Source organism: Mastomys coucha, unplaced genomic scaffold (assembly GCF_008632895.1).
Source record: "Mastomys coucha isolate ucsf_1 unplaced genomic scaffold, UCSF_Mcou_1 pScaffold5, whole genome shotgun sequence".
NCBI lineage: Eukaryota > Metazoa > Chordata > Mammalia > Rodentia > Muridae > Mastomys > Mastomys coucha.
Window position 1 is genome coordinate 97,239,149 of NW_022196911.1, and position 11,876 is coordinate 97,251,024.

Below are 11,876 nucleotides of genomic sequence, written 5' to 3' on the forward strand. Positions count from 1 at the left end.
CCACACCCCCAGCTCCTGGTCTTTGGCCACTCTGCTCCACTCCCTACTGTCATTAGCTCCCTCCGCCCTGTCTGTCCCTAGTTCCTGTGTCCAGTGTTGGATGCCATTCTGAAGTGCTCTTTCCCTCTAGCTTTTTGAAAGCACCTGCCAGCAGTACGACAAACTGTGGAAGCGGGGGGCCTTCCTCGAACAGTTCCGCAAGGAAGACATCTTCAAGGACAACTTTGAGGAGATGGACAGATCAAGGGAGGTGGTGCAGGAGCTCATTGATGAGTACCACGCAGCTACCCGGCTGGATTACATCTCCTGGGGCACCCAGGAGCAGTGATTCCATTCTCTCTTGTCCCAAGACAGCACAGCCGCCCCCCCCCCCCCCCCCCCCCGCACACAACCCTCTTGACACAACTTCGCCTCCCATTTCTGAGTTCACGTCCAGTCTAGGAACTGTCCCTATCTCTTCTTTTCATTCCTGGCTCTTAACTGGCTTGCTTGGCTCTAATAAAACTTGATGATGAATTCAGCAGAGCTTGGTCTGTGATTCTGGAGGCTGAGTTGAGCATACCTTCCATCTCCAGGCACTTGACAGTAGGCTGGCCTACACCTGCTCCAACTTAATTCCTTAGCCCAGGTCTTGGTGTGTTTTCACTGTTCCCCGCCTCACCTCAAACCAGCCTGTTTTCCTAGGGATCAGTCCCTCTCTCGAGATTACTGGAAGTTCCTGACCTGTTGTAACCTCAGTGCCTAGGCCCTTGTTCCCAGTTGGGCCGTGTTGCCTTAACCTCTTATACTCAAGAGATAGAGGGTCGAGGGCAAAGGGTGTTCAGAGTAAGTCAGAATAGCTAGGACATAGGAGTCCCATTGCCTAGGACCACCAGCATCTCCAGGAACTTAGTCCAGTCCTGGAGCACTTAACCAACCTGACAGGATAAGAATCTGAGAGTAGGCCTGCACCCATGACACCAGAGATGTTTAAAACGGTGTGAGGCCACAGTCATCTCTCCATTTCATTCTTAAAGCATGGGGCAACCAAACATGGACGCAGATAGGGCCCAGGAGCTGAATGAACACCAGGGGAGGACCTGGGTAGTGCCCGTCTTGATGACTCACTGCCCTTGCAGGCCAGGGATGATAGGAGGGCCACCCTCAGACTACTCAATGGCGAACAAGAGGGTGAGTAATTGCCAGCTTGCAGTATTGCCTTCTTGCCTGCCCCACCCACCATCCTATGATGGCATGGTGGCCAGGAGGAGGTTAAACCCAGAAGGTCAAGGAGGGTGGAGCTCTGTGGTATCCACACTCCCCTCTCAGTGCCTGGTAAAAGCCCAGTGTGTGGGTGTCCTGGAAAGGGGGGGTTGTTCTGAGCCAAGGAACTCTTAACTTCTCCCATCGACAACACTCCCACAGGAAGGCTCTGTGTAAATAACCATTTTTTTTTTCTTCTACAAATAAATTAAGAAACAAACTAGAAAACTGTCCACACCCATTACTGCCCTCGGGTGTGGGTGTACCCTGTCCCTGCAGGGCCAAAAAGGGTCCATGTTTGCCTCAAATCTCAGAGCACTCTGGTCTCAGGCTGGAGGCAAAAGAGAAGTCCTGACCTCTTGGCAGGTTTAGTCCTGCAGCTGCTTCAAGCAGCCAGACTGTCCCTGGGGCTCTTCCAGAACTTGGTGCTGGCTGGGAGGGGAGGTGTCCGGCAGGTCTTGGCTTGGAGGACCAGAGCTGCTGCTGCAGGGCCTCTCGGGGGAGGGGTTGGCCAAGTAGGCATTCACCAGCTCCATGATCTCTTCCACCTAACAGAGGGCATAGGGCAGTGTGCAACAGGGCCCATCTGGCTCTCTTTTTCTCTTCTTCCTAAGCTCTAGAGCTCAAGCTTCTGCTAGGTAGGTTCCTGCATGCTTCAGGCCTGGCAATCTTCTCTCCTCTCACATTCATACCCGCCCCCTCCCCGCCCCAAGTGCTAGCCTCACCCTTCCCTAGGCCCTTGTCCTTGTGTTTCTCCCCCACATCTCTAGGCTATCTTTGTGAGAATCCCTCCCCACTTACCCAGTGCTTCAGGACTCTCCAGTGGCTTCCTGTCCAGTTACTCTTTGTACTATCTCAGTCTTAGTCTATCATTTGACTCCCTCACCCCCAAATCCCTTGAAAGCTCCTTAAGCTTGCTTCTGACCACAGCTGGATCCCTAGTATCTACAGCTGTACACTTGCCAGTGTTTTCTCCTCAGCAAGCCCTGTTCTCACCTGGGGACTCTGCAGGAGGAGCTGGCTGTCGCCCACCCTCAGCGCTAAAGTATGAGGGCCTATTAGCTGGCAGGCGGCCACATGACCATAGCTGACACTGTGGATGGGTTCTGTCTCACCAGGCCTGGAGAGCGAAATGGCCTTTGCTCCCAGACCCAGGCAGAGCTGCTGTGGAGCACCTCCACCAGGCTCCTGCGGAGAGATGGGCGGGGTCAGGATCGAAGGCGGGGCCCGCTGCATCTTTATTTCTAGTAAGGGAGATAGATGGCTGTGATTCGGAAGCCTCCTTGACCCTTGATTGACAGCACAGGTGTGGCATAGCCAAAAGCACCTGGAGGTGCAAGCCTCCAAAGCCTGAGAGTCCAGGGGTTTGAGATGGGCAGCTAGCTGTTCTAGATATGGCGGATGAAATGACCCTCATTAGGGGTACAGAGGGAGGCCTGTGGCTCTGGGATAAAAGTTGGGGCTTGGACCACCAGAGTCCCCTTCTCCCTTCTCCCCCTCACCGTGCTCAGCTCCAGAACGTCATACCGAGCAGCGCCGAACCCCGGACACTGCGCCGCCAGAGCCAGGTAGGCAGCCATGGCCTCAGCTTGGCCCATGCCCCGCAGCCGCTTCCAGCCGCCCAGCACCGCGGCCGTCGTGCTGATGCCGCCTCCTCCCACCTGGGCCGTCGAGCTTCCCGTCGAGCGGCGGGTCCCGCCGCGCCGGGCACGCTCCGCCCGCCTCTTGGCCAGGCCCGGGCTCCAGAGCGCCCCGGCCAGCAGGGCGGCGGAGGATGGTGGCCTCCGGGTAGGGCGCGGCGGTGGTTCGCGAGGCGGGGTGGTGGGCGGCAGCAGGCGGTCCAGGAGCGGCAGGGGCCCCCGCGGGGAGAAGTCCCGGTGCAAACTCTGCAGGCGCAGCGCCGCCAGGGCGCGCAGCGTGTCCTCGGGTGGGGGCGGCCGGCCGCGCAGCAGCAGAGCGTGAGCCTGCAGGGGAGGCAGGCGGCGTCAGTGGAGCCGCTGTAAAAACACCTCCGGGTGTGGAATCTGGGGAGGTTTGGGTTTGGGGAAAGTCTCCCGTGGGGTTGCCACAATAATGAAATGAGGATGGTTGGGCATTAAGCGTTGTTCAAGCTTTGGTCGGTTTGGTCGGTCTGGAGACGTGAAAACCAGAGATTCTCACCTGCTCAAAGAGGAAAGGCAATTCGTGACCCTCTGGAGATAGCCCTTCTGGGTGCAGGGGTCCGTGAAGACGAAGGCACAGTCTCCACCCGGAGTCGGGCGAGTCCTCCAGTCCGGCTTCCTCTGAGGTCAAACTGCAGAAAGGAAAAAGATGTGTGGAGACCGCGCACTGTGCAGGGCCCTTCGGACGCAGGCTAATGGGGGGGAGGGGTGGGGCCCTGGCGAGCTTTTTAAATCAGACTGCACACCACCACCGGCGGGTGAGGACTTGTCTGCGGATCAGCAAGCTACTGGCACGCCTAGATAAACGTGCTCAGTGATAGACAAAAACTAAGTAGACTGGCTAATACAGCGCAGGGCTCGGGCTGGACATTTACTTCTCAAACCTGGTGAGGACGTCAGCCACGAGGGTCCCCCCAGCCAGGGCTCGCTCCTGGGCCCCTCGCTGCTCATACAAAGCGAATGCGTTCCGGCTCCGGGCCAAACCTAGCCTACCCACCAACTCTCGAGCCACCTAGAAAGAAGGGAGAAAGACGAGAAAGACAACTCGGGAGTCTTTTTCAGAATTCTGGAAAAAGCCAATCCCACTGGAGAGGGTCCCTCAGTTTTTATCACCACCATTTGCTGGCCTACCAACGAAACAAATCTGAGACTAAGGGGCATACAATGCCAGAGCCGGGCATGAGAAGCTAGAATGCAGGGTGTATACTGTCCTGGAGACCCAGAGTTCAACCACCAGTACCGTGGGTAAACAAACAAAACTGGGAGACCAGTTTCAGAAGTGGAAGCAATGGGGATTCATTCTTTGGCCTCACCTCTCCCGCTGTAGTGTGGGAGTCGATGGACACAGGACAGGCTCCAGCTCCGGGGCAGTGCACAGTACATAACAGCTCTTGCCTTCTGCTCAGTGCGGAAATCTCTGCTAGTGAAGGTACCAGCTCTCGGCCCTGAGTCCGACCCAAAGCTTTCCGGATGAAGCGTGCGTATTCTGCCAGTTCTGAGTCCGGGAGTGCCTGCTCTGTCCTGAATTAGAAGGAATCCAAGGACCAGTGTTCCAAGGGCTTGCTTCTTTCTTCCTTCCTTCCTTTCTTTCTTTTATTGTAATTTATTTTACATGACCAAAGGTGGAAATACATAACTCAGTGTCTGCTTAGCATTCGTGAGGGTCTAAGTATAGTTGCCCAGTTGACGTCTGGTCAGTTTCCTCCTTATAACTCATGTTTCTTGGCCACAACCTTAATGTGTCCAGGTATTTTACATGGAACTGAAATATTTTCGAAGTCTCCTGCCTGCTCTCCTAAAATTGCTCCATCTACTTCCTCCAACTCCATGATCTTGGGGTGATTAAAATCTGAAATCCAGCCACGTTGCTATGCTTCCTTAAATCCTGCCTTTTTGTTTTTTTCCAAAGGGAGTGCCTTGTGATTCACCTGGTCACACGTGGGATGTGATCTTGTAATTCCCATGAAGGTACTGAATAAATTATTAGCACCAGGCCAGCTCTTGGCCATTTCTCATCCCTTCTTTTGGATCTAGCTTCTCTGTTTCTCAAACTATTACACTGGCCTGCCATTCTCTCTGGGCCACATAGCTTTTTGGCTTAGGCCTCTGCTCTTACCTTTCCAAATGCCCCAGGAGGTGCCCTCGGACAGCTCCCCCAGGCCGAAAGGTGCAGCTCATGCAAGTGAGAAGCTGCCAGTATCGGAGGGTTGCAGGATCTTGAGTAGCAGGGAGCCCAGGGGGACCCGCAGGACCTGAGGTCTGTTTAGCCAGCTGCAGGAAAAGTTCGTCCTGGAGTGCAGGCAGGTCCCGACAGGTCTGGAGCACACCCTGCATCAGGGGCCCGGGGCGCCGTGCCCCCTCCAGGGCTTGCAGTGCCAGGAACAGCCTCACTGCCTCCTCTCGTAAGGGTGCGTAGCCTGGACCTGCAGGAGGGTGGGGGTGGAGGGATGGTTTGGAGAGGGGATACAGAGCAGCGCCCTGGGAGGAAGGCACAATCCAGAGGGAGGTTGGAGGGAGTTAAGGGCACAAGGGATGGCATGAAAAGGAGTGAAAGGAAAAGCGAAGGTCCACAGACCCAAACTCTCAACCTCTGCCTCCCAGGGACCCCTCTTAGCTTGCTTAGCATTTTCCTACTAAGGAAAAGAGAAAGACTAGGAGCCATATTCTTTTTTTTTTTTTTTTTTGGTTTTTCAAGACAGGGTTTCTCTATGTAGCCCTGGCTGTCCTGGAACTCACTCTGTAGACCAGGCTGGCCTCGAACTCAGAAATCCGCCTGCCTCTGCCTCCCAAGTGCTGGGATTAAAGGCGTGCGCCACCACTGCCCGGCAAGGAACCATATTCTCAACCCTTCCCCTTAGCTGGGTGCCCAGAGTCCTCACCATGAGCCAGGAAAAGAAAAAGAAAAGCTGCTTGGAAACAAAAAACCAGGGTTCCTGGCATTGTGTAAGCCTCTAGCTTTATGTCTTGGGCCAGTCACTAGTCCCTTTGTGGAAAGAAGTGTTCCCGCACTATTTCCCCCAAATGATGGTTCTCCCCCCCCCCCCCCCGCTGCCGGTAAAGGTGATGTGTCCCTGTCTTTAAGAGTTTAATGAAAAAGATAGGAACGTGTAGTGTAAGTGCATCTGAATGAAGTAATCAGAATGAGACCCTTAGGGGCAGGTGCCAGAGGGAGGCAGAGTTTTTATCCTGTTCTGGTTTTGCTGCCCTCCAGTCTAGACTGCTTCCGGGTTCATCCATGTACATTTTTGAGAAATCAGGAGATGGCTAGAACCCCAAAGCCTGTAAAGCTTTCCCCCAGCTATCCAGGTCTTACCCCAAGTCTTACCCCATGTCATCAAGGAGACTTGACCTAGAGTTCACTCACTCACCTGGAGCGCTGACTTCATAGGGCAGGGGCAAGAGTGGGGCATACAAGGCACTACTGGTATGCCTCAGGATAGGGTTCCGTCGGTAGATGAGGGCCACTGCTTCTGGGTCTCCACAGCTCTCCTAGAGGTCAAGAGGGTCACTTGACAGAGGAAAGGAGCTCTCTGAGTGCAGAAAGTGTCTATGACCACAAGCCTTCTGGTTCATATTGGAGAACTCTCTTACCTGTATGTCCCTGAGCAGTAGCTGGGTAGGGGTCTCCAGTGGAGCCTTGGAGGCAATCACCTCACGCAGTGCTACCCCCCAGCGCTCTGCCTCTGCCTGGCGTGGGGAGCAGAGGCGGATGCTGTGTTTCCGGCCAGACACAGTGACTGACCACAGACCTGGTGGAAAGAGAAGCCACGGAGGGCAATCAGGGATTGTTGGGGCCCCTACCAGGAAGGTAGGGAGATTCTTAAGATGTCTCACCGGTCTCCTTGGGCCTACGCTCCGGCCCAGTCACTGAGCACAGACTTGTGAGGACCAGGCTTCCGAGGCGCCTTGCCCCCTTCCCACTGCTGCTGAACTGGTCCAGGGAATCTCTGGTGAGCACAAACCAGGCTCTGCGGGGGAGTAACCAAGGCCTTGCCCCTCCTCCACGGGGTTCCCTGTACAGCCAACCTGGGGGTGGGGGAGGGGGGAGATAAGGAGGAAGAGATTAATAAGAGAAGACAATTTTTTAGGAGGGCTGTGTTTGGGGGCCTCCAAAATTGGGCCCAGGTGTTCCCACCTTTCACAATGACGTCAGGGTCATCCTCCGGAAGTCCCTTGTCTGGGATGAGGCTCCAGGTCTCTTCCCAGCTCTGCAGTCTGGACCAGAGATGAAAAGTTGGGCGAGGCTGAAGGGCCTCCACTCCACCTCCTTATTAGGGGTTCCCCAGACGACAAGGGGTACCATGCTCCCAAGCTGGGCACCCATCCTCCAGGCTGTGGGAACCACGGGGCCGTTCTGACCTCGCACCAGAAATAACTAGGACCCCCCTTCCTCCCCGCGCCCCTGGCTGGACCGCCCCCCGGGACCCCAGCCAAACCACAGCGTCCGGCAGCACAAGGCCTCTCCCTTATTGCACAACTCAGGGGAGGGACGATGCCAGGAAGGGGGTCCTGAGAACTAGCTGCAGCATCTGAACTAAGACTCGGAGTAGAAGCTCACCTGTCTGAGATCGGCCCATTCCTTGTTGGCTGAGTCAGTGTAACGTCCAGGGACCCCTAGGGAGATAAGCAAGAATACACTCAGAGGCCTTGACCCCTAGCACCAATGGTTTCACATGAGCTCAGGACATCACTCATTAGATTGAGGAAGGAGTGTCCGAAGTCCGACCATCGACTGGGCAGGAAGAGCCAGAGTCACTCTGGGATTGTCCCTTCTACATACAAGTCTCTGTGGACCACTAGATAATGCCCAAGAGCTTGGAGCTCTAGACTTTCTATCCATTGTCCTTTGAAAATGCAACCATGGGGTTGGGGGTGGGGGTGGGCAGAGAAACCTAGCTGGGAGTCAGGAGACTTGGGTTCTGCTGACAGAGGATGGGCCACCAACCAACTGCCATACCTTGCGGAAAAGTCCCCTCCCATCTGTGGGGCTTAGTTTCTCCATCTTTCAAACTGGGCACGGGATGAAGTCCCTTCTACCCGTGGAAGCCTCTTCAGTTGTTCCCTTTACCCTCATTTTGCTCAGAACCTCCAGAGGAGAAGAAGATGGGCTCCCAGGGAAAGTGTAGGACCCAATACTGGGTAAGGGTGTTGGCAGCGTTGATTGAAGAGAAGAGGGACCCTTTTATAGAAGATGTTCTCCAAGAGCTTTGTGTGTTACTTTGCAGACAATCTGGAGGAAAGTGACACACTACCCCCTTGCTAGGGCTCAGGGGGGCAAGAGGCTGCTAAACACATACTCTTCAGACCAAGGGAGGTTTGGAATATTGCCCTTCTCATACACAACCCCCTGCTTAGGAACTTCAGTTGTAACCGGGGTCTGAGGTTGGTCAATATCAACCTGGAGCCAAGCTAGCTAGACAGGAATTGTGCCATGGTCCCATTGCGCTCAGACTGCTAAAGCCAGGAAGAGGGTTGGGGGAGGAGGAGGAGGAGCAGGAACACCTGTCCCCGTGCTCCTAGGAGGGGGTGGAGGTGGGGCATATGAGAGAGGCCATGGCCTATCTGACAGAGATCCTGCCCATGCGGGAAGCTTGGGAACTCCTAGGTCCCCCTCTTCCCCGGGAAGCCTACCCATTTCATTTCTGGAGATTCTGAGCCGCACTCTCCACTACTCCACCAGAGGACAGGTACTGATCGCTCTCCCCCCACCCCCCACAACTCCCCTAATCGCAGTCCCCTGCTTCCCTCCTCCTCCCCTCTATATTTATCTGCCCTCTGCCTCGCCAGGTGCTGGCGCCTGCACTGGCTGCGGTGCAGCCCGCCCCACCCAGGAATGGAGCCACCGGGCTTGCTGGGGACCCCTGAGCGGGTTGGGGGGAAATGGGAGCTGGACCCAGGCCATAGCACACAGAAGCCTGGTTGCCTCTGGTGGGTAAGGGTGTGAGAGAGGGCTCCTCGAAGGATGGAAGTCTTACACATCAATTGTGCCCGAGTGTCTCTCTCCCAGGGGACATTTGATTTAAAAAAAAAAAAATTTTTTTTTCAGCAACCAAGTCACCCTCACCCATTCCCTCTGGTTTTCCAGAAACCTCACCAGAGAAGGCAGAGAGTTCTGTCTTAAGTGGCGGGATAATGAGAAGTCCTCAAAGGGCCATCGTCCCGAGCTTTTTCTTTGTGGGGTCCCTGATGCAGACCCCAATTCTAGGATGTCTTTTTTCCCTCGCCCAGGATCCCGCGGTGGGAACTCCCGCATCTGGCCCCAGTGCTCATGAACTGAGAGCAGAGCGAACCCAGGCGTTCCAGCCGCCCAGCCGGCCTCGCCACATTCCTTGGCTCTGGCGGAGGCGGAAGGAGACGGGATGGGACGCGGGCCCGGCGGGGAAGGGAGAGGCAGGGCCAGGTCGGGCCACGCGTGACGCCTCCTCTGCCTCAGGGCCCCCAGCAGGTGGACAGCGCCTTGTGTGCGGCGCGAGGCCCACAGGCACATCCCGAGTAGGGCTACTTGCCCCTGGAGCTCCCGGGGCTCTGGCCTTCAGACAAGAATCTCCCCCACATTTCCAGTTGGCCAAGAGGACCGCATTTGGCCCGAGTATGGAGCAGGCTCAGGCGTGACGGCCGGTTGTAGTGAGAAAGATTGAACACGGTTCTAAATCCCTCTAGACTTACCCTCCCGCCGCCCGCTGGACTCGGGGTCCTTAGCTCAAAGGTCTCGTCGTCCTCGTCTTCGTCCCCGTCCCCGCTAAGCTCGCCGTCCCCGTAGTCCCGGTGCAGAAGAGTGAAGCCTCGACGGCAGCAGAGAAGCCACCACAATCCCCCGGGGAGAGGCATCCGGGCGAGCAGCCTGGTAATGGGGGTGCGGGCAGTGTTGCCCGAGCAGCAGGGAATCTGAGAAACTGGAGGTGCTCCGACCCGAACTGGGTAGAGATGAGGTGCGACGAGAGGAAAGAAGGGGGCCGGAAGGAAGCAGTGTCCAGCGCTGAGGTGCAAGAGGACTATCACCAGAGCCCGCTGGGGGCTCGATGTCTGGGCCCGGGCAGAGGAGGGGGGAGATAGCGTCCAGGGCCGGGGGAAGAGAGCAGGGAGCAATGTCCGGAGCTGGAAAGTAGTGTTCGTTGTAGTGTCCAGCCCTATAAGAGCAGTGCCTGGTGCAGCGATCGTGGTGGGAGGTTGTCCAAGCTCCAAGGAGGGTGGTGTCCGGTAGGGCGTCCGGTGGCCGGGGCCCGGGCGGCGCGCGCTGCGCTCCCTGCAGCCCCGGGACTGGCGCGTTGGGGGCGCGGGCAGAGTTCCCAGACCCCGCCTCCCTCTCTGTCCCCCACCTCCTTCCCTCCGCCTTCCCTGTTCTTTCTCTCCTCCCTTCTTTACAGGGTCCGGTCTACATTGCGTCACAGCCTCCTCTGCCCAATCACTGTTCCTGGCGCCGGCCAGTGAGACCAATCCCAAGCTTGAAACTGCGGCGGGTTGCATCATGTGTCTCTGGCTGAGTGACAGTGGGGAGGGGCAGGGAGGGAACTGAGGAGGGAGTGGGCGGTGCGATGTTAGACACGCCCCAGTTTCTGAGGTCGGACACGGGGTGTCTGTGGCGTCACGTAGGACCGCCTTCGTGCTCTTGTTTTAACTCTTGACTCACCAAGCAGAAAATTAAAAACCCTTTTCGAAGGTCTGGAGAAGGAAGGACATAAAGCTGGAAGGAAGCTGGGCTGCTGTCCTGTGATTACCTGTCATATCTTGGAATCCCTGCAAAAGTAAAGAGCCTTAATATCTTCGAGGCGTTCCACACCTGCGTGTGAGAGTCAGCTGCAGAGGCAGCTCTCCATCTTTGGAGTTCAAAGGGTCCAGATTTAGATCTTAGCCACCCCCACTTTTGAGATGAAAAAGCTGAGAAAGAAACTCCTGGAATCCTTAGACAAAGATCTGAAATAAAAGCGAATTTACAGGCCATTGAACTGGATGGGGAGAGTGGCTTAGCATGTTTGGGGATTCTGTGGTCTAAGAAAATCAATAGATCAGAGGCCTCTCGGGACGACTATGCTGCATTTCTGAACAAGAACGGGTTAACAAGGGCTCTTAAGAGTCCAGGGCGGGGTTCGCGCTACAGCCTAGACAGCGGCAGGGGCGCGCGCGGGAGCGCGCGGGAGCGCGTACACACACACACACACACACACACACACATGCACACAGGCGCGCGCGCGCGCACACACGTTGCTGACTCAGCTGAGATTCCCGTGGTCACTGACAGAAGGTTCCAGGTCCGCTCCGGTGGGTAATGTGCGCCTCTTGGAGGATCTGTGCAGTTTTCGAGCCTTTCCTCGGTTCTGGCTCCAAGAGGCCAAAGTTTTAAGTCTCTACCGCCAGAGGCTAGCCAGGCTGGGCTAGACTAGGCTGGACGAAGGGCAGACTTCAGGCCAACGCCTCCCTAGGGACCTATACACCATGCCCTTTTTGCCCCCAGACTCCAGGCTGAAGCGGTAGTCTGACTTTGCTGACCGGATACTAAACGGGGAGAATGGTCTCATTTGAGCACAATCCTGGCAGTTATGCAAAGCAAAGACCAGAAATCAACGCACCATCTTTAGCAGTCATCCTGACGGTACTTTCGTACTGAAGTGGTGGATGCTGAGATTTCCAAGGGCCAGAGACTCCACTACCATAACCTCCCTTCCTCTTCAAGATCCTAGACACTTGCCTGCTGGGAACTTCTGCCTGATATCTAACCCCCCCTCCCCTGGAAAGCTCAGCGCATTTCCTTTGACTTGATCCCAGGGGAAATAATTGGGCGCAAGCGCCCCACACTCTGAGCTCAGGCCCAGTAACACCTCTTGGGAAATTTGCAAATTGCAATCCCCTTCTTATTTAATTTTTTTTTAAACCTAAGTGGAAACTCCACCTTGACATTTTTATATTTATTTTCTTCTTAAGCAGGACATTACTCTTGATTCTCCTGTCTCAACCTCTGGAGTGGCTGGGGTTACAGGT

The 11,876-nt window shown here is 55.8% G+C and overlaps 2 protein-coding genes across 6 annotated transcripts in view; one reads left to right on the plus strand and one right to left on the minus strand.

Moving 5' to 3' along the window:
* LOC116078738 (tubulin gamma-2 chain) overlaps window positions 1-520 on the plus strand; it is a 6,453-nt gene extending 5,933 nt beyond the window's left edge. The window contains exon 8 of the mRNA XM_031354070.1: window positions 131-520. Within this exon, the coding sequence (XP_031209930.1) occupies window positions 131-328 (198 nt within the window). The 3' untranslated portion in view covers window positions 329-520. The remainder of the gene's footprint in view (window positions 1-130) is intronic.
* An 890-nt stretch (window positions 521-1,410) lies between these two features.
* Plekhh3 (pleckstrin homology, MyTH4 and FERM domain containing H3) lies at window positions 1,411-11,792 on the minus strand. 5 transcript variants are annotated; one of them, XR_004113150.1, is made up of 13 exons: window positions 9,570-11,792; window positions 7,462-7,517; window positions 7,039-7,118; window positions 6,738-6,929; window positions 6,495-6,652; window positions 6,272-6,392; window positions 5,020-5,326; window positions 4,217-4,424; window positions 3,779-3,915; window positions 3,403-3,535; window positions 2,770-3,206; window positions 2,239-2,430; window positions 1,411-1,790 (listed from the first exon to the last, which is right to left on the minus strand). XR_004113150.1 is itself a non-coding variant. In XM_031351174.1 (13 exons), exons 1-13 carry the CDS (start codon window positions 10,368-10,370, stop codon window positions 1,611-1,613), a joined length of 3,018 nt encoding a protein of 1,005 aa, XP_031207034.1. In that variant the 5' UTR covers window positions 10,371-11,792; the 3' UTR covers window positions 1,411-1,610. The 5 variants fall into 5 exon arrangements, 3 of the variants coding, with proteins under 3 accessions (XP_031207034.1, XP_031207032.1, XP_031207035.1); XM_031351174.1 differs by having other exon boundaries at window positions 2,745-3,206; window positions 3,788-3,915; XM_031351172.1 differs by having other exon boundaries at window positions 2,745-3,206.
* Window positions 11,793-11,876: the final 84 nt, after the last annotated feature.

Coding starts and splice junctions, on each gene's coding strand:
- Plekhh3 (XM_031351172.1), bottom strand. CDS start 10,370: ATGATGCAACCCGCCGCAGTTTCAAGCTTGGGATTGGTCTCACTGGCC. Junction 5,327..6,271: donor CTATGAAGTCAGCGCTCCAG/GTGAGTGAGTGA, acceptor ACCCTCCTGCAG/GTCCAGGCTACGCACCCTTA. Junction 1,791..2,238: donor TCCTCCTGCAGAGTCCCCAG/GTGAGAACAGGG, acceptor GCCCTCTGTTAG/GTGGAAGAGATCATGGAGCT.